This window comes from Montipora foliosa, chromosome 11 (assembly GCF_036669935.1).
Source record: "Montipora foliosa isolate CH-2021 chromosome 11, ASM3666993v2, whole genome shotgun sequence".
NCBI classification, from domain to species: domain Eukaryota; kingdom Metazoa; phylum Cnidaria; class Anthozoa; order Scleractinia; family Acroporidae; genus Montipora; species Montipora foliosa.
Window position 1 is genome coordinate 2,784,332 of NC_090879.1, and position 25,000 is coordinate 2,809,331.

The 25,000-nt window shown below is 38.7% G+C and overlaps 2 protein-coding genes across 3 annotated transcripts in view; one reads left to right on the top strand and one right to left on the bottom strand.

The window, feature by feature from the left end:
* LOC137976494 (vacuolar protein sorting-associated protein 29) overlaps positions 1 to 6,920 on the bottom strand; it is a 7,523-nt gene extending 603 nt beyond the window's left edge. Inside the window, exons 1-6 of the mRNA XM_068823859.1 lie at positions 6,843 to 6,920; positions 5,728 to 5,802; positions 5,023 to 5,139; positions 4,221 to 4,328; positions 2,208 to 2,335; positions 1 to 1,747 (exon numbers count right to left, since the gene is read on the bottom strand). The exon at positions 1 to 1,747 is cut by the window's left edge and continues 603 nt beyond it. Coding sequence (XP_068679960.1) covers positions 1,627 to 1,747; positions 2,208 to 2,335; positions 4,221 to 4,328; positions 5,023 to 5,139; positions 5,728 to 5,802; positions 6,843 to 6,845 — 552 coding nt within the window. The 5' untranslated portion in view covers positions 6,846 to 6,920 and the 3' untranslated portion in view covers positions 1 to 1,626. The remainder of the gene's footprint in view (positions 1,748 to 2,207; positions 2,336 to 4,220; positions 4,329 to 5,022; positions 5,140 to 5,727; positions 5,803 to 6,842) is intronic.
* A 107-nt stretch (positions 6,921 to 7,027) lies between these two features.
* LOC137975613 (sin3 histone deacetylase corepressor complex component SDS3-like) overlaps positions 7,028 to 25,000 on the top strand; it is an 18,940-nt gene continuing 967 nt past the window's right edge. Inside the window, exons 1-15 of one of the 2 annotated variants that reach the window (XM_068822744.1) lie at positions 7,028 to 7,299; positions 8,223 to 8,421; positions 9,708 to 9,774; positions 12,637 to 12,692; positions 13,869 to 13,940; positions 14,250 to 14,269; positions 15,613 to 15,672; positions 16,362 to 16,458; positions 18,449 to 18,540; positions 18,978 to 19,061; positions 20,456 to 20,519; positions 21,732 to 21,810; positions 22,883 to 22,936; positions 23,036 to 23,066; positions 23,669 to 25,000. The exon at positions 23,669 to 25,000 is cut by the window's right edge and continues 967 nt beyond it. In XM_068822744.1, the coding sequence (XP_068678845.1) occupies positions 7,177 to 7,299; positions 8,223 to 8,421; positions 9,708 to 9,774; positions 12,637 to 12,692; positions 13,869 to 13,940; positions 14,250 to 14,269; positions 15,613 to 15,672; positions 16,362 to 16,458; positions 18,449 to 18,540; positions 18,978 to 19,061; positions 20,456 to 20,519; positions 21,732 to 21,810; positions 22,883 to 22,936; positions 23,036 to 23,066; positions 23,669 to 23,818 (1,248 nt within the window). In that variant the 5' untranslated portion in view covers positions 7,028 to 7,176 and the 3' untranslated portion in view covers positions 23,819 to 25,000. Of the gene's footprint in view, positions 7,300 to 8,222; positions 8,422 to 9,707; positions 9,775 to 12,636; positions 12,693 to 13,868; positions 13,941 to 14,249; positions 14,270 to 15,612; positions 15,673 to 16,361; positions 16,465 to 18,448; positions 18,541 to 18,977; positions 19,062 to 20,455; positions 20,520 to 21,731; positions 21,811 to 22,882; positions 22,937 to 23,035; positions 23,067 to 23,668 lie in introns of both variants that reach the window. The other variant, XM_068822743.1, reaches the window with a different exon arrangement.

Sequence of the window (25,000 nt, forward strand, 5' to 3'; positions counted from 1 at the left end):
AATTTAAGTGCTTAAGGGCCCACAGACGGATTTTTCGCGCGTTGCTAAGGAAGTGAAATGTTACTTCCGGTAACTGACATCATCATATCATGAGCTGACAAGAAAACCCACTCACAAGCAAAAGTCACCACACAAACTGTTGTTTCCATCGAAGGTTTTTCCTCGCCCTTCCTCGCGCTCGTTCTCAGATCAACTGCGCATGCGTAAACGAACTGACTTCCGGTTTGAGAGAAAAGCTAAATTTCCGGCGGTTTTAAATTGAATTAATTTTTCTTTTACATGGCACGTTTCACCCCCAAACACAAAATATAGCTAAGCATTGATTTTTTTAAATCATCTTTTTTGAAAAAGTTATGGATATTTCAGTATCGTTTATGTCTCTAAAAAGAACATTTTTCAAAATAAAAAGAAAACCATGCTTGGCTGGATGCAAAAACGAATACTAATTATCAAACCATCGATTAAATACCCAAATTGCGTAGCACGGAGACAAATTTAGAGTTTTTTTTTATTGGTCACGTGACCATGGGCGTGGTATGATGACGTCATATTTAGGGTCATTGGCTTACAAAAGTTGGAAACTGACCAAAATAATGCCAAATTTTCTCAAATTACTTAACTATTACATCCTTAGCAACGCACCCCAAAAAATACGTCAGTGGGCCCTTAAGTCTGTCCTTCAAACTTCAGGAGTCCATGACTCATGATCAATATTTAAAGGGTACATACATAAAGGTCAGGGTGGACTTGATTTTGTGTCAAAGTAAGGGAGCTTTCCCTTTGTCAGATCTGGCCAGCGAGACCTTTCAGTTTGCAAAGGAAATGCAACAATTTGAAGCGACACTTGCATGATCATAATGTCTTGCATTCTCCTAGAGGAGTATATATACACATATCATCCTCAAAGCATGTTCATTTGACACAGTCAAAGTTAGTCTTCTAAATGCCCAGTCTGGCCGGTCAGTACTGTCAAATGTGAAGTGTCCTAAGATTTCCCTCAACTAATACGACACTAGTCATTTGAGTGGGTGAACTCTTTATGGACAGCTACCAGTAATGTGTTTAAGAGGCCATCTACACTGATGAAATTTCATCTGAAAACATACACTTTGTGGCATTTTTGACGATCATCCACACTAAGCAGAAAAAAAAAAGGATGAAAATAGAGACTGAAAACATTTCAAAAGTGGAGACTTGAAATGCTCCAGTTTTAGTGAATGCAGAGAGATTTTGAACTGCGTCAGAGTGGGTATCAAAACACCTTTCAATGCATGCTAAAGAGCACCAAACAATTCAGAATCCTTGTTTACATTGATATTATTACCCCTTGTTGTCATGTTCTTTAGTCCTTGGAACAATGTGCTTTTATTATTAAAGGTGTTTTATGCATGATGGTTGAAGGTGACTTTTCCATATTAAGATATTTGAAAAAAATTCATGACATTTCAGTGGAATTTTAAGCTATACATTAATTTTATTTAATGGTCTTGGCAGTTTATGCACACAGGCCTAAACACATTGCTTAGGGCCTACCCTAAAAACTCCCTCAATGTTATAAATGTACTTAACAAGACTTAAAAAGTTAGCTCAAAATGATCACAGGATGTTGGTGGGTGTCCTGTTTATCTAAACAGGTTTTTTGTATTCAATTCTCTCAACTTTCACATCGTCTTTGATGAGTTGGTACACATATGTGACAATTGTGCCAGCTTGAATATCCATCAGAACAAATGAGGGTACGATGTCACTAAAACAAACAAAAACACAAAGTGTTAACAAGTTGTTAATAGTTTCTTCTAAGAGTGTGTGGATGTTGTGCTTCAAATTTTTTATTGGTTTAAAATTTTTCAAACCAGGGGACCGTTCCTCAAAGGTACCAAAACTTTACAGGCAATTTTAGGGTGTCACAATTCCCTCTGTCTCAAAAACGGACAGGATTGATGTAAGTTGTCAAACTTCACTGTCATACCTTGAAAATATGTTAAAAGATCGGCTTTCCAAAACAAGCGGTTGACAGTTTCACAAATGGTTTTTTCGAGCCTGAAAAGTTTTCTGGACTTTCGAGAAATGGGCTCCAGGTCAGTTTCGACTTTTCTTTGTCTAATACTCGTTATCATAAAGTAAAACAAAAGAAAATCAAATTTTAACTCTGGTTTAAGATTTTTTGGAACCAGGAATCAATTTGAACCATAACATAATGTAGATACCTCTGTAATGGATTGTAAGCTCCTGTAGCTGACCCAGGGTTGATGTAAAACCTTCCCTCATGTTCGTAGGCTGCAAACTTGTGTGTGTGGCCATATATTACTATATCAACATCAAGCTGGCGTTGAAGCTGGAGATAGAAGTAAAAGATTTCAAGCCAAGCATACATGTATGTAAGAAAACATTAAATTTAAAATCCCAAAGATCTGACTCATTTCTAATTCATAATCAAGGCATAAGTTGCTGGAATATATATTGTATGATCCTGTTCCATTCTCTGTCCACTTTTCAAAAAAAAAAAAAAAAAAACGCTGAAAGCTTTTAATTTTTTTCACAGCCACTGGTTAACTCCATTGAGACCTTCATCTAAGGCAAACTTGTTTTTGCTGAATACAGTCAGGGATTGCAACAGTCGAAATTCCAAGCCAAGATGGACATGTTTTGATAAAGTTATATACATTTTGTAGTACATGTATTATTTAACCCTCTCCCTCCTATAAAGCAAAGCACCAAGAGGTTTTACTCTGTCTGATTCCAGATGATTTTACTCTGAAATGGAGAGCCCCCTCAGGGGTGAAAGCCTTTAATACGTGCCCTGGCCCCTGGCTAAAGATTGTCTTTCCACTAAGATCATGGCTCGCACAATCTTGAGAAGGTCTTGAATTTTAGTACCCGTCTTGAAAAGTCCTTGAATTCGTTTGAGGTCCTTGAAAAGTACTTGATTTCTTTATTAGGTCTTGAAAAGTCCTTGAAATTCACAAATTTGTTTATGCCACATCATTTTCTGAGAAATTCAATTATTTTGCCAACGAAAATTTGGCCATTTATGACTAATAACAAGCCATAAGCGATTACGGTGAGAAAATTCTAGGAAAAAAACGCAAAGGCGTACATGAAGCGAAACTGCATTTTCACCGCAATTTCATGCACATTGCACCAAGCTGTGGTTGTCCGCCACGTGTTTTGCACCGTGTAAATAGTTTGGTTTCTCTCTTCGTTTTCAATTTAAATGGTTAAGCGATCCAAACTGTAGCTGGGTAAAAGAATTTAAAGGCGACAAACGCAAGGCTATGTGTTGTGTTTTCAAAAAGGTGATCAACATTGAACGCATGGGAGAAAGCACTCAAAAGTCTCACATGATTGGCTATAAACATAACATGAACACTTGTACAACTCCAAGTTTAACTCAGTCTGCGCTGGTCTGTACATTTTTACCCAAAGAAGTTACTTCAAGTTGTGATCTAAGGTCAGAATCGGGTTTCAGTCGTACGGAAGCGAATAATGCTCAGAAAGGCAGCCAAAGAGAGGCAATTTAGAAGGCTGCTATTAAAAACATCATCATCATCGATCTCTTAGTAACATTTTTATGAACAATATGATTTTTCTATCTTCAAATACTATTTCTATACCCAGATGCAACTTCAAGTCATGACCAGTGACTGTTGTCCTTTTAAAAAGTGTTATTACAAAATATTACAGTGTAAAATAATGTGACCAACCGTGGTCTATTTAAAATTCGCAAATGACTCCACTGAGTGGGACCAAGAATGTCAGTTTATTGAATAAATTTTAGTCCTTGAAAACTGTAATTTGTCCTTGAAAAGTCCTTGAAAGGTCCTTGAAAAGTCCTTGAATTTCTTTTTCCTTAAGTTATACGAACCATGTAAGATGGAGAGCAAGAATCTGGAAATAAATATGAACACCAAGCAACCTGAGGAGCAACCTGAGAGCAAAGTGGTGTAGATGAATCAAAGACCACTGACGAAAATCCATTTGAATAGTCAGAACAAGATTTGAACACAAGTTCAAAGGTTAAAGGTTAGGTTGAGGGTAAACCTTGCACTCCATCAAATAAATCACTGCTGAAAATATCCAAAGACAAGAAAATGACCTGGAGATAGCAGGATTTACAGATGCACTCTCCAACAGACCATTAAGAAATAATTATTAAATAGTACTGAATAAAGTAAATTACCGGTAAGCAAAGTATTTATTTGCTGTACCTATAAACTCACCATGGCAAGTGCTTCAGGATCTCCCCATGGAACAATCTGATGACCATGACAAACGCCTATCCTAAACTGGCCAACATTCACAACCTTCTGTTCTGGATATGCTAAATTCTAATAAAAAATAGGAACATCATGATAGTGTTAATGAACAGTCAATGTTCTAAGGATTGGGTACCCACGGTATACTGGAAGTGGTCAAGCAGTGATACTTCTAATATGAATCAAAAAATTTATAACATTATTTAATGAGGCTAAATATAATAGTTAGGCAAAGTTAACACCAATTAAGCCACTGCAGAGGGAGACTCCAGGGACTGGTTTGCAGGGGCACTGCCATGTGCTTTGGCTCTCCCTTGCTTCTTTTCGCTCCCTCCCTCCCATATTTTAGGGTAAGTATACATTCCACCCACTGGTTTTTATCAGTGATGTGTTGATGGGTGCCTGGGAGGTGGACTGTGGCTAAGTTGCCATGGTGACCTCCTTGCTGCTGAACAGAGTGCTGCCTCCTCTTTTGCTACCTTCACAGTACCTACCCTCCAGTAAATTGGCATAGTTTTTTAATGAAGCTTATGTATTAATCTGTGGAGCCATGCGCAAGCTCTAAGGGGTTTCGATCCAAGTGGATAACTATAAGTTGTTACGTAACATTGCTTTCAATTGGTAAAAACTCTCATTCTCTCCATGCTCTGAGATGATTGCGAAAAAAAACCCTCTAAAATCTGAGGGTAAATATGGATGATGGTGATGGCAATGATGATGGCGATGATGATGATAGGTCTTCTGATGTACACTGATAAAGACTCACCTCGTCAAAATCTCCGCGGACAACATGAACATCGCTAGCTAGCGTTTTGAGATAATCATAAGAATCCTTTGTGCAGAGATTACCAGTGCATAAAATGTGCTGAATTTTGCCTGGAACCTAATGAAATCATCAACACAAGAAGTTAGCACTCAAAGTAGACACCCAATAATCCATGTTAATATACCAATATTCTATGATTGGTCATTTCCGAGTTCTTGTCTGCCTCCCCTTCAAAGTAAGTCTAAGTGCAAAGTACTTCTGATGAAAATTGTTTTTCATTCATATGTATAGTAGAACTACTTACCATCACAAAAACTTTGCACTGAGACTCGCTTTGAAGAGAAGACAGACATGAACTCAGAAATGGCCTATTATTATTATGGTTGCAAGGCTTTATGGTTAGATTTCAGGGCCTGCTCCTCTTTTCTTTGTCTTACAAGTCTAAAGGGAGATTTCTTAACAACACAACTTTATGATTTAAGTGTAAAGATGCACAGCCATCTCTAAATATTACTACATCAAATTATTGTAGCCTATTCTGCAAAGACTGAAAAGGGATGAATTGCCAAAAGCAAACTGAACAAGATCTAGAACTATTCAACAACCTTAGGACACAAAAATACTGCCATTGAAATCTGTTGATCTTCACTATGAAATTACATTTGAAGAGTCTGTATATGAAACTAAAGCTATGCATCAACATACCAACAGCTTTTTGAATTTTGCAGGCAAACTATGCTGTCTATGTGGAATGTGCAGATCTCCAAGCACCAGAACAAGCTGCAAAGGAGGAAATCCAATTCCTTAGATGTTATCTTAAAAGCTGGGGTTTCACCCTCCATCTTTCCTATATACCCACAGGCATTAAATTAAACCAATAGGGTAGCAGCACAGCCCATCCCACACATCCCTGAAACATTCCTTTCCCACCAAATGTATTAAATGGAAAATTCTTGAGCTTTATTGGATACTGTTTGGAACACCTCATACCAAATCATGAAAAAAAAAATTGCAAGCTTAACTAAAAAGTGGAAATGATTAGCTGACAGTTTGGCTCAGTTGTTTGAGAATAGGACTAATATAACATGCAGGAGGTTGTGGGTTCAAATTCCAGCCAGATCAATACCAAGGTTCTTCCATGACTAAGGAGAAAGTGATGCCTTTGTAATGAAATCTGCAAAAGGTAAAGCTCTCTACACTTCTCGGATAAGGAAGATGAACCATTTCCTTGTCTCACCACCCCTTAATGCTCATTTAATACCAAGTGGGACATCTCAAGGGAGTACATTCTACATCTACATGTTCCAGCAATTCGCAAAGTCCATTTTTGACTTATGGCTGTTTCTGCTTGGGTGGCCTCATACACCATACGCCTTTTTAGAGACATCACGCCAAGCCGAGAGAACCAGACAGCCATGGCACCGGAGACTCTATCCCTTACTCTTCTCGTTTATTAGTCCTTATCCGAGAAGACTCGAAAGTCTCACCGTTTGCAGATGAAATTATATGTAAAGGCAGGAGAGATCCCGTGTGTTGATCCAGCCGGGGTTCGAACCCTTAACTGTGCCATCGGTGGGCGCGGGTAGGGCACATAGCTATAGTGCACGTACTGCCCTCTGTGGTTCGGGAAGGTTGATGGTGGCATGGGGATACACACAAGCTTTATAGTGAAGTGTAGTAAGCTCAAATACGCTCTTAATGTAACCAAACAAGGAAAGTAAACCACGGAACAATACAGCTGGGTAATTGATACCATTATTGGAATGCAAATGTGACACAAAAAGCAGTGTTTTCGTTAGAAAATTGATTTCAAACCTCACCATCGTTGCTTATAGATCCTGTGTTGGCTTTTTCCCGACGAGCACGGAACCCGGACCAGCCTTCAACCGGGAATGGCGTGGCCACTCGGCACTTCGAAAAAAACCGGAAGTAAATTTGAAACTGCAAACCAATCAGAAAGCACGATCTAAAAATAGAAGAGAGGAAATGTAGCTCTTAAATTTCCGACTTTGAGCAAGACAACTTTCAGACGAGTTTTTAGATACTCGTATCTCTTGGAAAATAGAAAGACCACATAATTCTGTGGGAATGCTCCTCCTTTGCTAGAAAACATAACAAGGCCACTTGCTTTTGTTTAGTTTCGAAAATCTCAAGATGCCTAAATTCAAAGGAGTCGAAAGCGCAAAATCCCACAAGAAAATGCGAAGAAAAAGGACCAGTACGACTTCTTCGAATACTGTCAAAGGGAAAGCTAAACTGTCAAACAAAGGAAAGAAGGTATGCCATAGTGTCATATTTAGTTCCACTTTTCGATTCTCAGAGTTAAGTTGAGGCTCTCGATTTTCCCTTTAATTTTTTCTAGTTTTGCAAGATGGTTTCTATCGGAAACCGGTGAGCCGGAGTAGCAGCGAAACTGACTGAAATTGTAGTTGCCAGGTTGCATTCAGACGGTCCTTAATTTTTGTTTTTTGTCAGGCTTTTTGACTCAGTTTAACAAACATTCCAGAATCGTGGAGAGCTTAAGAATCGCCACCATTCGCAAGAAAATTTTGGTTGAATTTTATCATTTTGGTGACGCTCGATCTCTCGATCGTGGTAAATTCAGAAAGCTATAAGGACGGATATGAGAACAAGCATTTTGGATTGGTGTCAAAACATCCCGAGTTTTGTTCACTCTGCGGTAAATCTTACCCTTACCAAATCGCTTATTTACAATTTTTAGTCGCTCGATCGACTTATAAGTGGTTCACGTTGTCTTTCCTTCTGAGAGTAGAAATTTAAACTTCATCAAAGTTCCCCCTCGAGTTTTCTGGCAAAGATACATATACACCCCTGTTCTAGAATTTTGCGGAAATGTGCGTTGTTGTTAGTTAATTTTCAGAAAAGTGCAAAGTGGTAGAGGACCTAATGTCAAGAGGAAATCTAAAAAGAAAGTTATCTTGATGAAAAAAAAAATGTCAAGAAATCAGCTGTGCTTATGCAGTTTACTTTAATTCGTGTCGGTGCTGTCGTGTCAAAGCTCGAGGCATCACATCCGTGTTCAAAAAAAATTCATGCAGGTACCCGTTCATCAAAAGATTACTTGAGAAGGCTATGTGAGGAATATTTATTCAAGAAAAAAATTAAGGCCGTAGGAATGTGCTCGCAAATGGTGTTAGTTTTGCAAATACCTCGGGAAAATTGTTTTTATTTTTCATCAGTCTGGCAAAAGTGCGAGCCCTCGCAGCGACTCTTCAGAGGACAGCCTTCTCTCAAGTCAAGCATGCGCGCCGAGGTCATCAGGGAGACTGAAAAAAATGGCGGCAATGTTCAACCGAGAAGCAACTGATGATAACCGCTCGGATATTTACGATGACGATGAGGATAGAGGGTTCTTTCAGATGAACGAATCGGACGAAGGTATGGTTGATTTTCCGGAAAAAGAAAGTACCTCACCGTCTTTGCAAAAGTGGCTGAAAACTCGTGTGTATTTCTTCGTGAGCTTATGTTCAAGCAAAACAATGTTTACGTTGTGCCTTTTAGCAAATCTGTTTCGCTGTATTATCAGTTATATTGCGAAAGCGTTCCGGTGAATTTTTAATCTAAATCTAATTGCGCATTAAATTGATTTTAAAATGGAATTTTCGCAAAGCTTTCGGGAATTCCCTTTTTTTTGTACGTATACTCGACTTTTTTTGTCCAGTTTAATACTGGCCGATGAGGCTTATAGATATAACAGTAATGCACCATGTCAATGGCAATAATTTACCCTCCTCATACCTAATTCTGGGTGCCAGAGGAATTTTCAAAGGTCAGAGACAGTGCCATGCGAGTTTGATGCAATGACCAAGGACTGAAATAAGCCTGGAGCCTCAGTTCCAAGCGGAAAATCAGTTCAAAAATTGAAATTGTTCGCTAATTAGTCATGACATTTGAGACAGTTTCTGACTGGATAAATTGTAAAACCGGTTTTTAACAAATAATGCAACAAACAGCATTGCATGACTTCAAAAAAAGAACGTTTATCTCTGAAATTCCAAGACCAAAGCCAATTCAGGAGAAAGCCCTTCAACAGGACGAAAAAGCTTAAGATTGGGTCCATGTGCTGCCTCAGTGCCTCCATATACAGGGATATTGTTTTTCAGTTCTCAGTCATTGCCTCCAATTCGCTTAGCACTCTCTCAGACCTTTGAAAAACATTCCCCTGGCACTGAGAGTATTCATACCTTTGCCTGAAAAAGAACATCTTTCATAAACTTAAAGTTTGAAAAGTGCACAAATTCACCATTACCTATGTGGCAATGACACAGGCATCCTACACCCTGTCCCAGAGTAATGGCACACTACAAAACCTGCCACCTTGTTTTCACAGGTTCGAAAAGCATTCACTGTAAATTTCGACCACAAAGAACATTTCACCGATCCGACAACAATATTCATTACCAGTAAGCGCATGTGCTCTCAGGGGACTTTCTTTATGTTGTTGGTTCATTTACTGTTGAAGAGTGTTGTCACAAGACGGGTTGAGTTTTATGACTTCCTAAAAGAGAAAACAAAATAACAGTGGGTAGGATGGTGACTTCAACAGGCAGGATTTTCAGGAGAAAACGGAAAACTTAATATGGAGCTCATAATGACCAAACACAAGTTTCTTTAAAATATGTTGTGAAGGTGCTCTCTCCAGTTTGCTTTTTGTTAAACCTTAGATACAGAAGATGCTAGTGAAACTGACATGGCAAAGTTGGAAGAAGAGTTCACTGAAATGAAAGAACAGTGAGTTGTTTCCTCTTTGGTTGGAATTTCATGGGAAAATGACTTAGTCATGCTCTACATTTGGGGAGGTGAAATTTCAAGCATTTCAAATGAAAAAAAATGATCCCCTCAAGATAATGGTCTTCTCACTATGCTTGTCATTGGTGATTGTTTCCTGGGCCTTCGTTCATCGACAAAACCTTTAATAATCCCAACAAAAGCAATGTTCATGTACCCAGGGGGTGCTCAAAACATTTAAAGACATTTTCAATCTATCTGTTGCAGGTTATTTTGTTCCTTAGGTTAATTTGCAACCAAACGAGGTCATTTTTTTTCAACCGAGGGCATCTGTTCCAACCTAGATCAAGTTGTTTCAACCTAGGTCAATATGGGGCAGGTACAAAACACAGGTCACGGGTCATTGTTTTACCAATACAGGTAGTAACATTCATTAAAGCTAGCCCTGATCATAATTAGGCCTAATGTTAGCATTTGTAAACGGTTAGGGCTGTTTCTGTATTGGTAAAACAATGACCTGTGAACTGTGTTTTGTACCTGCCCCAAACTGACCTAGGTTGAAACAAGTTGACCTAGGTTGAAACAAAATGACTCACTAGTTTCGTTGCAATTTAACCTAAGGAACAAAATGACCTACCACATATCCATAGACCGAATGCATAAGTGGTGGCCAAAAATGTATTCTTTTGTTTATGTGCTAATGATACTCACTAGCCTCACTTTCAAGCAACATTTCTTTTGTATTTTTGTCCATGCAAACAAGGCTAGTGACTCTAAACAGAAGAATACATTTTGGCCACCATTTATGCATTTGGTCTATTGTCACAACTAAGCAGAACTTTTTCATGGAGTAAATTGTTTTAATATATGGGTCCCCCTTCCTCCAAAGCAATGTTGAGACAGGTGGGAAGAGTGAACAACAGTACTATTTCAACTTGTATTCCAAAAGTTTGAGAAAGGGCAAAAGTCTCAACTCTTAGTCTGGGAGTGTAGCTGGCTAGAAGACACAGAAGTCAGTGATAAGCTGATAGTAACCAGCTTGTGCATTCAATGAACCTCAATTTGATTATACAGCAGGGGCCCATTTCTCAAAAGTCCTGAAACTTTACGGGCCACTTTTGGGTGTCACAATTCCCTCTGTATCTCAAGAAGGGAGAGGATTTAACCCATTGACTCCTGGGGGTTCCCCATTGATAATTAAAATCGTCTGGCATTAGACAGAGTAAAATACGGCCAGTTTAGGTTGGTTTAGGGGTGAAAGGGTCAATGGGACATAAGTGTGGCCAGTTTAGGCTGGTTAAAGGGGTGAAAGGGTTAAGTGGTCAAACTTCGCTGTCATTTTGCTTTACAAGTCAAAAGATTGGCTTTCCACAACAAGCAGTTGCCAGTTTCACAAATGGCTTTTCAGGCCCGAAAAGTTTTCAGGACTTTTGAGAAAAGAACCCCAGGCTTCAGTTGTTCAAAAGGCGGATAACACTATCCACTGGATAAATCACTATCCAGCGAATAAACACTAGCAAAACCAATTGAGTTATCCAGTGGATAGTGATTTGTCCAGTGTATAGCGCTATCCACTCTTCAAACAACCAGGGCGGCCAGATGCGTGGTTAAGAGTAAAGAAACCTTTATGGTGTACAGTGGTTTCAGTTAGCACCAGCTGCTGACAAAAAGAGTCAGCTACTTTACTCAGAGAAGTCCGCTACATTTGTCTACATGTACATGTATGTAATCGCATGGGTCATAAGGCAATTAAACCATTGCATTCACACCGCACATGCCCTAGGACGCCCCCCATGGACAAGTAAAATCATCTGGTGTTAGACAGAGTAAAATCTATTAAGTGTCACTCTCAGGGGTGAATGGGTTAAGGATTAATTTCACATGCTTTCCACAAAATTTGGAAAACTTTGAAAATACAAGTGAAATTAATCTTTAATTCCATGAGGGCACATTGCCATTACTTGTTTATCGCATAAAGGGCACAATTATTCAGGAAAGCCGTTCAGTGCTGCGGTAAATGACAATCAACACACTCCCATTCAGTTAAAGTTCAATTCAATAAATCATTGCTGTCGACAGAAATAGTGCTTAAAATGTATTTTATATGTGGACAAAAAAGTAGTTTAACCCAGAAGAAGATTTTCTTGTAACTTCGCTTGCTCTGCATAAGCAACTGCTAACCAATCAGGATCAAGTAATCATGCCCTCTTGATTACCAAAAGTGCCTTTGTGATAAAGGAAAAATGCCCTCTGTCTTAGCCAATCAGCATTCAGTAATTTTGCCCTGTTACCGGTAATGATAATTTTCTTAACTGAAGTGATTGAAGACAGAGTCTTTCAAGCTGAAGATTAAAATTCATGTTGAGGATACAACAATCAGTTACTTTACTCAAACCAGCCAACAACTTCGAATTACATTGAAACCACTGGGTATAAGGGAATCAAATCTTAGATACACCTGTACTGGGTTGGACATAAGAAAATCATCGATCACTCGCCCATTTGGCGAGTACAATTTTCGTTGCCAAGAAATTGTGTAAATTTCGATATAAACACTGCTTTTTACATTCCATTTTGCCAAGAAAACAAACTTTTGGGCGAGTGCATTTTGAGGGTCACTCACCTGAATGGCGAGTGCTCTCAAAATTAAGTGTCCAACCCTGCTGTACAACAAGATGACGTAGTAGTGAATGAATTCTTTGTCTTAAATCCTTGGGCTCTTTATCCAAAAAATGATAGTGATTCCTTTGTAATCAGATGAGGTGTTTGGTGTCTCTTAATACTTTGTTTATTGTTGTCTGATGATGAAAAAACCTTGACTGTGAAAGAACGATAATCGGTGCCTTTTGAAACCTTTTTTCGCAGAATGTACCAAGAAAAGTTGCAAGACTTTAAGCAACAGCTGCAAAACTTGAATAGCGGTAAGTCAAACAAAGGTGCAGAAATTTTTGCAATCAAAGGCACACAATTGTTCCTTCATAAAGAATAAAGCTGGTCTTTGAAAGGGAGAGGAGAATTGATAAAATAGGCAGGCATTGCGTACATGTGGGTAGCACAGTAGGCTGGTATTCATAATTGTGTAGTAATTCTTTTTGCAAAATTAATTTTCTTTTCTGTATATTGTGTTATCTAATTTTGCCGTAGTTTTTGCGTTCTGATTACGAACAGTTTGATTTTATCACCTAAGTAAGCCCTGTCAGATAGGGTTGGTACCTGGATGGGAGACCATTGGGAAATTTTCTTTTTTTTCCCCTTGATTTTGTTTTTGTGTCTGGTTATTTAACCCATTGACTCCCAGGGGTATCCCATCCGGTTTAGGCCGGTTTGGACATCAAAGGGTTAAAGGCTTTTCTATAATCTTCTTTTCGTGTTTTTGATGAATGGCGATGGAGTCCCCAAACATTGCCATCGCTGAACGGGTATTGACTCACAAAGCCTGTGAGGCCTGATTTCCCCTTTTATTATTTTTTTTCATGATTTATTTTGTTGTCCAATGTTGCTGTCGTTTTTGCGTTAGCATTGTTTTACATAATTAAGTGGCTGTTGACTCATAATGCATTCTAGGCAAGAACGCCACCAATCTTAATGCCATTGTTGAGGTTGACCATTGCTCTTGCAAAGAAACAAAAAAGGCGGCAAGTGGGCCGCAAACATACATGTGGCTGTACAACGGACATTGTTGTTGAAATTCAAGAAAATCCTACATTTGTTTTGTAATTCATGAACCCGATGCAGGCCTACAAACTTACACTCACTCAAACAGCCCTGATGACAAAATGGGTATTGCACTTACTGTACAGTAACAAAAAGCTTTAATGATTGTATAAGCCATGAAACTTAGCCAGCTTCCAACAATCATTGTCTGAAGAAGTGTTGTACATTCATTCAATCTCTTTTACACACCTAATGTGCACAATAATGCTGTGGCATTCCAACAGAAACAGGTTGTAAAGCATAGCTGTTATCACTGTGGATCGGTTCAAAGGCCATACACAGGGTTGTTGTGGAGAAATGTTCATTGATAAATAAGTTGAGCAGGACTGGCATTAATAATTCTCTTCTTACAAGAAGTATATTTCAACACTTTTGTTTATTAGGCAAGCACCCTGAGTATATCAAGAGATTAAACAAACTGGATTTGCTGAGGGGTGAGAGACTGCTTATTGCAGGTAAAATTTCCCTTTTGTTAATCTTCAACGTTTTTCCTATCATGGTGGTTTGTGGTGGTACGTAAATCTTAACATCTGTTAGGAGCACTGATTTTTTTTTTCCAAGTGCACCCACATTACTGGCAGATAAAAATTTGAGGGATTTGCTCTTTGACAGGATTAACGGATGTGGGCACAAGGTGAAGGAGGTTTGGGGTTGTTAGCCCTGGAAGGGATGGAAATGATGTGATACTGGCAAAGTCAAGTTGAAATAGTGAAGTTTGTACTAACACTAATTTTGACTTTTCTGTTTTTTGCTTGTCTTTGCAGAAATATGTAGAAAGTATGAGGCAAGTATTTAAGATAAAACTGTTTTAAATATTTGTCTTTTAGCTCAACCCATTTATAATTCTATTAAAGGTCGGAGTAAAATATCTGCTTTTATTTTAGTATTTTATACCCTGTGAGCAGCGTAGCTTTAATCTTCCTATATTTACTTGTAAGTCGGGAAGAGGAAGAGACCTCTGCCAGCCACTTTGACTTTCCCTGTAGAGCGTGTGTTAAATAATTGTTCAAAATGTACAATTGTCATGTACAGTGTAACCAACCCTCATCCATTCTCATTTTCATTGAATACTGACACCATCAAACACGTCAGGCTTCATAAAAATAATCTCAAACACCTGGATTCTGCTTTACGTGTGTTTTAGCCCATCCTCTCACAGGGACATATCTGATCTCCATTGAGTGATTTCAGTGGGTAGATAATGACGATAACTGGGTCGGTTTCAAACTGTTCCAATGATGTGTGAATTTACTCTCTGTGCATCTTGTTATTTACTCTCGTCAGTTACCGTATGTGTGCTTTAAAGTTCATTCATCAGCTTTCTCAAAATGTTTTTGGGGAGCAGGTTATAAGGAAAGTGGAGACAGTCTTGGTTGCTAAAGGCACCCAAGCAAGTGCCCAAAGGGTGCAAGCTAGGCATGTTCCCCTTGGAAATTTTTTGTATTTAGACACGCACAGATGCAATTTAGTGCAGTCTGGGGGATTTAAGGTGACAAAATTTCACATGTGGAATTGACACTTGCATGGTGTCTGATAAGAAATACTCGAATGTTAGTTAAATAAACATTTCACATGCATGAATTTGTTTGTTTTTCAAGCCGTTGTCATCTCCAGTGACTTTACTTTACAGCTAAAACTGTTTTTTTACCTTTCTCACCTTATCGTAATAAAAATAAGACATTTGCTGACTGGAAGGAGACAGTCAAACTTTCTGAGGAGGTGACTCATTGAGCGGTCCACCGGCCGGTTTTAAGAAGGCTAATTCATACAGTGCATTTTCATATCATGCATTATTCTGTTCTGACCAGAACCACAATGCCATTCATTATTAATTTTTTCTCTGATGAAACCACTTCCTACATGGTGAGAGGTCACTACCCCAGCTTGTAATCAGACCTTTCATTAGCCTCATGCACTTGTAAGGCCAACTTTTGAGACGATGCTTCATGTTGTAGGTTGGATATGCAAGTTCAGGATGAAGTGGCAATGGAAATGCCATACAATAATCATGTTTATTGTTTGCACAATATTATTGGACTCCTTTTATTAAAAAAAAAAACACGACTTTAGGTTGCACAGGCACCTAAGGGAAACTTTCTTGCAATTCAATCGTTCTTTTTCATTCAGATTGAGCTCATTGAAAAAGTATATGTGAGAGAACAGAAAGCTGCTCAAGAAGAATATGAGGTTAGTAAAGGATATTGTCAGTTATTAAAAGGTGTCATCATTGCAGAATGGCTCCTCCTTTTGATACTGTGTATACACCAGCAGTGTCCCAGGCAAGGGATAGAAATCTGGTAAAACTGCTGAACACAATGTCATGATCAGACAAATCAAATGACATGCTTCAGTTCATGTACGTTGACCTAGATTGACGCCTTCAAAATCCCTGTATGTAACACATTGTACATGTATGCATGTCACATTGTCGGTTCAGGTACGAAATTAGCGCATTATATATCAGGTTAGCATTGATCCAAGATAGCACAAGAAGCTCATAGAGTAATATGTGCTAAGGCATGCATGCTTTACACATAAATTAAGTTATGTACTTCCCCCTCTCTTCTTATAATGCTGAATTTAGTGTGTATATGACAGCTTTACCCCACTGTGTGGGATACAGAAAATAGTGGATTGATATTAGAAAAATGACAAATCAATTCAAAGGATTTTCTCCACAGTCTGTCATGGGAAATGACTGCACATGTAGTTTTTAGCAAGAAAGACCGTATAAGAGATCATCAATAAAATTTTGTTTCCTTTCTTTCAAAACTGTATTCCAAGTTATGCCTGAGGACGCTGTTTTCACTCATTGAAAGCCGAAATTCATTGCTGATAACAGAATTGTTTTTGAAAAATTCTTGTAATTTCTATAGCAAAAGAAAATTGAACTTAAGGAAGCACTTTTGAATGACTTGCAAGAGAAGAAGAAAGTGATTGAATCGGAGAGGATATCAATGGAGCTCACTGGAGGTACAGGTGTAGTTTCCTTTCTAAAGAGTAAAATTTAACACATTAGAGACCTTTAGCAACAAATTTTTCGGGCAATACCTCAAACCCCGGGAAATCTTGTGATCTTGTCCTTGCCGTCACGTTCGCAGCCTGCGGTTCAAGTTTCAACTTCAAGACACCATTCTTGCGGTAAGTGATTTATGGCAGCATTTTAAAGCCAGAGATCAATCAGACCTCCTGTTTGACCATATCAGTCATGTTGTTACATCTGTTTTCTATCTATTGGGAAAAATTTTGAAGATCAAGTATAAGTTTTGGAAAATTTGAAGTGTTTGATTTGAGAGCAGTTGTAGCAATGAAAAATCCAAGATGGCTTCGCCGATGTGCATAAGAGGAACTGCTTGCTAAAGTTCAAAATCGAGCTACAGTACTGTAACCTCTAACGGCAAACAACTAACCGCAAACCACGGTTTGCAGTATATGTATATCCCGAAAACTTTGGTGCTAAAGGTCTCTATTGACTCCTCTTGCACCCCAGGATGCCCCAGTTGATGAGTCACTCCCAGGAGTCAATGGGTTAACCCTTTCACGCCCAATAGTGCCACTTATAGATTTCACTCTGTCTAACGCCAGACGATTTTACTCGTCAATGGGGAACCCCACGGGGCTGAAAGGGTTAACAGTTGTATTAAGCAGGGGTTTCAATAGAAGCCGGTTACTGGCGGTATACCGCCGCCTGCTTTGCCTCACACTGCCAGCTAGTTTGCCTTGATTTTCACTAAAAATGCTATCATAAACTTGTCAAACTGCCGCCTTCAATGGGCTATCATGGACGGCTATTTCAGTAGTTATTGAAACCCCTGATTAAGTTACAGTATATGCATTGAATCCAGGAGAAACTAACCATCTTTTGTGATTTTAGGAAGGGAGAGTTTATTTTGAAATCACAAATTTTTTCCTTCCTGAAATATTTAGTTATTACATTTGAAATCACAAGAAAAGAATGAAAAGTCACGACCTGCAAATAAAAAAGAAGTGTTATTAAATTTTACCCAAAATACAGTTAACTCTATTCACACTATATTTTAACAATACTACAAATTGTGTAGTTTAGCCCAGTAAATGCGTAATAGCACAAAAAGTTCAAGATTATACTAAGGTAAAAATAAAGCAGTTTGAAGTGTGGGGTGATTTTATTGGGTTACTATTAGCTATCTTCATCGAAAAGGAGAACCATCCAAAATGCATCTGGAATTGGTCACTGACAAAATGGCATTCTGCGTTACTATTAAACAGCAAAGGAATATGTTAAGTAAATACTGTATCAATTTTGATCAGCAAAATAATTGCAAGAAAAGTGGTTTAAAGGCACTTAAGTTTCTTATGAATAACGATGTAAGTTCTGTATGAGGTTGATAACTGTTTGTCACTGTATTTGTGACTCAACCTGCTGAAAGGGAGGCTTCTCTGTAGAGCAGTGCATTCTGGTGGAAAGTGTGAAAGCCAAACATGAAGACTTTGTATAGATTTTTGCTAAATATGGTCACGTTGTTGGTGGCTTGTTTCGTTCAACCCAACAGATGTACATTATAAATTTGTACTTAAGTATAAAAGAAAAGGGGGACATTGATTGTGGCTATGGTGGAAGGTGAGCTGTTGTCAGGGAGCTTTGCTTTCATGTTGAATGCTGACTACTGCTGATCGCTGATCTTAACGTTAGGCCAAGACACGTTTGTAGTGTTGTGATGGTAAGAGTGAAGTTTTTCAGGGAGAGTTTGACCAGTGGTTTTAACAGTTATACTATAGTAGTGGCAGGATAACCCCAATAGCAAGGGCAGTATAATATTTATTATAACTGTGGATTGAGGCACAGCTATTAATTGAATAAATTAGCCCATTGACTCCTGAGGAGTAAACGAGTAAAATCGTCTGGCGTTAAACAGAGTAAAATACTAAGTATGGCCAGTGTAGGGGTGAATGGATTAATTGAATTCTTTTGATTAAATTTTAGACTCTGTGGAAGTTAAGCCCGCAGTCACAAGAAAGCTGAGACGAAGACCTAATGATCCTTTGCCAGCACCAGAGAAAAGAAGAAAAACTTCTCATATCCTTTTGATTCAAAAAAGTCCAATCCTGAATGCAGATCATAGCTCTTGTACCTAGACAAAATTTCAATTTTTTAGGTAACAAAGTGAAGTTTTTAATATTTTTCTCCAGTCCTTTCTTCCCCAAAAATTTGCCACGCCAAAGTCTACTTTTTGTTGAGTGGTTAACAAAGTAAACCTTATGTTTCTGAAATTCACCCACCACTGCAGAGAAGTCACCTTTTTCAAGGTAAAAAGAACACCAAAGCAAAGTTTTCTAATTGGTCTTGACACATTCAGTACAATATTTGTACATGTATTTGACTTTTTTTGTACGTAATTATTGGGAGTCTGAAATTCGAACATCTTAGTATTCCACACACACAAAAATGAAGAATTTGATTATTACATAATAGCAATGACATTATTTTGATGAGACAACCTTGACTGACTCCACCCCAGATAAACTATATGCTGGATGAGGATGAGATCATGGAGGATTTGAAAGCACTCAACAAGCTGGTGTCTCTCTCTGGAGAGGTGCAATGACATGTATTGCTTTTATTATAATGATATTTCTCAAAGGAGGCGTGGAGTTTTTGGGTGGACGTAGAGGTTATGCACCGATCAACTCGAAACTTCAACATCCACCCCCCCTCCCCAGGCAAATCACAGGCAAATTGGATTGTTCAAATTCCCGCCCCCTCCGGCCAAAATAGTGTTCAAATGCCCTACCCTGTGGTCGGATTTGTCTGTCTGTCTGTCTGTCCTAATCACTCACAAATGCTATATCTCTTCCTTAAGGTGATTCCCTGGTTTTGCATTGCGCATTCCTACTGCGCACGATTTTTGCGTCATCAGCACGCGCACATGAGCGCGCGCGCGTACAAAACATAAGGGATTTCCCTCAAACTAAGCTCGATAGCGAGATAAAAGCTCCTTTTCTCTTAAACGAGCACGGTGACCCCCACTTTTTATTTTATAAATTCAATGAGAACAATATCCGCAATAACTGAGAAAAAATTTGGCAGAAATCTATAGCTACTTTTTTGGCAAATGAAATAAATGCTACAGATAGAGACGTAACGGGCCCAGCAGAGCAAGTCCAAATTATGTTTCCTTTAAAGGATACAAATATCAATTAATAATGCAGGGTATTTGAAGCCATTTTTTCTGGGACGTAGATGAATAAGCAATCAAAGAAAGTCGAACTCTGTGTGATATAGCACGCCGCATTGAAAAATAATCGATCTTGTTTGTTGTGCACTGAGATAACCAAAAGTCACCTAAATAACCATATTTGTCAGCATCGTGGCATGAAAACAAGCACGGTGACCCCCTCTTTTTATTACCTTTTTAACATCTCCTTGTACTGTAATGTCATCATACCAAGTTTCATCGGAAATCTATGACGGGTTCTTTTACCCGGGAATCACCTTAAACTATTTCATCTGGTCAAAACATGTGTTTTATGGCTGTTAGCAACCTCGGCACCCCCCAAAAAAATATTTGAAACCTGATTCTTCTGGTTCAATTTTCCCCACCCCATGCAGGCAAAGGTCAAATTCCCCACTCCCCGTGCACAGAAGATAGTCAAATTCCCGGGGTTTGCCTGGGGGGCCAATGGGCAGGGTTTTCTCCTTGCCTACCAAGCATTTTTAAACTTGCACACTTAAAGAGTGGTACATTTGAAGTACCTAATATGTTCATCATCCTCACTCCGTTCTCCCCAGCCTCTTGAAAAGTAAGAGACTGCCCGTATTTCAAAATTTATGATATTACAGGACAATGCAGGTCTTCTTTGTAGTCACTTTTGTCAAAACATGTTGGTTCAGTTCATAAAAGCACAAGTTGCACAGTTTGAGTTCACAATGTGAGTGTTTTTGTTTGTTTGTTTGTTTGTGTTTGTTTTGTAATTAATTTTTATTTTTTAGGTATCATCAACTCAGTCTCGATCAGAGAATAAAACTGGAAATAGTCGAATTAAAACCTCTTCAGGTTTGTTCTTTTTTTTTTGATAAGTTAACTTTTGTCATTTTTTCCAGGTTTCAGTTGTCTTTAAAGTGGTACTATGATCAAAAAATTACTTCCTTTTTTTCCTTCAGATTTTGAAAGTGTGTTTGCTTAAGCTAACAGCGTGAAAAAACTATGTCCCTGTTTAACCCTTTCAGCCCCGATAGTGCCAAATGGCACTTATAGATTTTACTCTGTCTAACGCCAGACGATTTTACTCTGTCTAACGCCAGACGATGTTACTCGTCAATGGGGAACCCCTCGGGGCTTAAAGGGTTAACACCTGCCTGGTAAAATTTTGAGTTTTGATTTTTATCCAAAGCTGTTTACTTTGAGTGTAAGTTTTGGATTTCATGGTCCGCCATTACTGACCTTCAAAACTGACCGACTGGACCTCAAAGGGTTGGATCTAGGGAAAAGTGATATCATTCACTCAATAGCTCAAAATTTCAGTGTGTGTTCGCAGTTTATTATGTATGCAAAAAAGTTTTGAAATATGAAATCCCAAAACCCTTGTGCTTCATATTAATTCAGTCGTGTACAAACGCATTGTGTTCTTAACCTGGTGAGTCTTTGATGTCATTTTCTCCTCGATCCAGCTCTCTCAAGATTTTAAAGTTAGTAATGGCAGACCATTAAATAGGAAAATTCCAGTTAAAATAAACAAGTGTCTTTTTGAAATTAAGGCTTAAAACTTGGGTCACTCAGTGTAATGTTTCGTTAACACAGTTTTGAAATTCAAAGAAAACAGAAGATTTGATTTTTTGATCACAGTACCACTGTAAAAATACTGCACATTAATGTAGGTCAAAATTTGTCATGAAACCAAAAAATGTTGACAAGTGTGTCACTGCTAATCATTATTACACTTTAGTTCAAGATCTACAGTATTGAGATCTCTGTCTAAACACATACATGAGCGTGTAATCTATGCATTTAATTTTATAACTAGAGCAGTTGCTGATCTTTGATTTCTAGTATTGGCACTAATCATGCCTCGAAAATCTCATCCTAGAATTTCACACAGTGACAATTGTTGCAGTTGATCATAGAGGATTAACAAATTATTATTGTTATGCAAAGAACCCTGAAAGATTGAGGTTTAGGGCTCAAACATTCTTAGTGTTCTCACACCATGAGACAAAACCAGACAAACATTGTGCTAAATGTACACTAACTTACTGTTTCCCATTGCAGGGAATGGCTCTCATTCAGAGATTTCATACCCATTGGAGGTTAGATCAGAGGATGGAAAGCTATTGTATGATAAAAAATGGTGAGTTTATTAAGGGACATCTTTGTAAAATCATTATGTTGGGACACTTATTGTTATCCCATGCATGAGTTACAAGGCCAAAGTATTTTGGGGTGCAGGGCTGGCATAGTGGAGAGAGCACTCTCTTACCACTGCTGTTGCCGGGTTTCATTCCCAGACTCAGCGTCCTGTGTGGGTTGATTTTGTTGGTTCCATTCTCTGCTCCAAGAGGTTTTCCTCCGGGTACTCTGGTTTTCCCCTCTCCTTCAAAACCAGCATTTGGTTTGATGTGCTTTTATTTGTTGATTTCAGTTTACAGTGTCTCCAATTAGTGCTTGAGCGCTCGAATACCAGCGAATATTCAGAGATTTCATACCCTCTGAAGGAGGCAGTGTGGCCCGGTGGTTAGGGCGCTTGCCTTGAGATCCGGAGATCCCGGGTTCAAGACCCGCTCTGACCACTCGTTGAATTTGATCCTGGTAGTCCCTGGTTCAACTTCCCAGCTGCACTTGTAAATAGCCAACTGGTTTGCCTCCGGCCAGCTGGGATTCTTAACAGGTGCTGTTATTGTGTTCTGTTGTTTCGTTGATTCATTGGCCCTGAAAAGCCCCTATGGGGAGAGGTCAATTAAGTATGTATTGTATTGTATTGTATTGTATTGTACACTTAAATAAAGTTTCTTTTCATATCCCCGCTGAGCTGCATACATGTAGCATGCTGCCTTGACTTATCCTGTCTTAACTGCCAACTTTTTACATGTGGGGAGTCAGGATGGCTTAGTCTCTTCTCATGATGGCTTAGTGGTTATCAACCATGCCTTCCACCTGTGTGACCCTGGTTCAATCCTCGGCTGGAGGTCGTACAGCTGTATATGGGCTGAGTTTCTGTTGATCTCAATCTGACTTCAAGGGTTTTTCTCTGGGTACTCTGGTTTTCCTCCCCCATCAAAATTGACTCTCAGTCAATTACATCCAGCTGCGGGCGGATACCCTCAATAGGGATAACCTCTGGTATCTTTCCCTTTCATTGAACTGCATGAATAAAGTTGCTATTGTGTGTGTTGGTTAAGCTGCTCATCATTTTCTGTCTTTAGGTTTCACAAAGGGTGTGGTGTCGTTGTAGAGACGAGAGAAAATGGAAGATACAGGTGAGTTCCCACTGTTGCTATACGTGACTTACTGGTATCTATCGTGTGATGTCATTTTCACCGATAACAATTTTTTTTTTCTTTCTTGCTTTGAAACAGTGGTTGCCTTCATTCTATCGGTCAGTCTGAGGTAAGTATGAAAATCTAATAATTATTGTTACCTACTTTCTTGTAACAAGCAGTAGTGGTAGAAGTAAAGACTAAATAAGTATTGTTGCCAACATGTATGATGTACATGTACTGTGTATTGCCCCAACCATTTTATCGCCTGTCTTCTTGATCCAAAGTTTTCTTGACTTGACCGCATTTTCTTGTAATGGCATATATCTACAGCAATATTACTGGGCTTGAGCTGTATCTATAGTTATTGGTGCCACAACTACAAATTTTAATTGGTTAGCGTGAAGCAAATGCAATGAGATGGATGAGAGGTTTGACCCATTGACTCCTTGGAATGAGACTCACCGTAACAGATTTTTCCCGTCACCTGGGGTCGTGTCGTTCCGCTTCGACAGAGAGACCCTGGGAACGAGGTTTGCCGAGATGTCAGTGGGTTAACCAGTCAAGAGTTATGTCGCCTCTGTTGAGGAATGTCGAATGAACTTCCAGACAAGATTTTAAGGACCAAAATGGCTTTGGGCCAATATGGTTTCAAAACCAAAGAATGGAATGGTTCATGTTTATTGGTACATTATTGTTGCTAAATCTTATTTTCATTATTGTTGCTTCTAGATTTGGATCAAGAAAACAGATAACACCAAAGTCCGTATTTATATCTCTTCACTGATAAAAGGAAAATTTCACCTAAAAAAGAAGAACACCAGTGGTAGTAATACGAATGTCAGTTCGTCCCCTTCCATAACTCACTCCAGTAATACGTAATACTGTGTGTATAAAAGTCAGAGCAGATGGTGAATGTTTTGATGTCACAAAATGCCTCTCTGCAGCACTATCTCGGAAATATAATATTATTATTATAATGAGTTAGTTTGTAGCCGGTAGATGTATACTGTAGGGTGGTATTTTTATTGAGTGTGGAAAGTAATATCGTGATTCCTTTAGTTCATCATTTGAAGGTTACCGTGTTTACTCGAATAAGCGCCGCGGCGCTCGTTTAATTCTTCGCGCCTCAAATGCGGCGCTTATTTAAAAATTGGACGCCACGCTGTCAGAAATATTTCTGTTCGGTGGTTAACAGAAACGTCTTTTGATAGTCACCATTTGACTCTTACGGCATTTTACTTAAGGTGATTCCTCGAGAGGAACAGTTGCATGTCGAACGATTTTCTTGAAACCTTCCCTGAATTTTCCCTACTAATCCCTGTTTTGAGAACTGCAATAAAAAAGAAAAGTCACCGTGCTTGCTTGAGGGATATAATGGGCCACTCTTACCCTATTGATGCCTGTGCTGATACTAATTACGCGCGTTGTTTCATCGGCTCAGGGTACATTTTGCGGTAGCTAAACGAGAAGGTTTTTTAAGGAACACCTAAAACAACCTTGATAAGTACCGGTAGAAAGTCTAGAGCATATGGAACAGTGTCTTGCATAGTTTATGGCAAAATCACTCAACTTAAAACGACGTCGACTCAAAACTTTTCTCGTATCTTTGTTTTTAAAATCATAATTTACATCCCTGAGTAAAGGGGCTCTGTGTACGTTTTTAGCTATATCTTTTTTTCCGTCCGATAGTTGTTTTTAACTTTTTTTTTATTTAAAGGGGATAGTTTTTACACAAAAATTATGCAATAAAAAATTTAGGTCAACCGTGCTCGTTTAAGAGTAAAACATCATCGTACCTGTCTTTCTTGATTTTCGTAGATTGAAACAACAAAATTCGCCATGTTCTCGGAATACGCACGCTTATTCGCAGAGTTATCGGTCATTCACAACTTCTCTCACGTGTTTTGAGAAATGTTTCAGCGTGAATGATCGACTTACGTCATATTTACAATGTTACAAATTTGACCCAATTTATAAATACGACACACCATATGCGCAGTACAGGATGCGCAGTGCAATACTGAGGAATCACCTTGATGGACGAGCAGTGAAATACTAGCT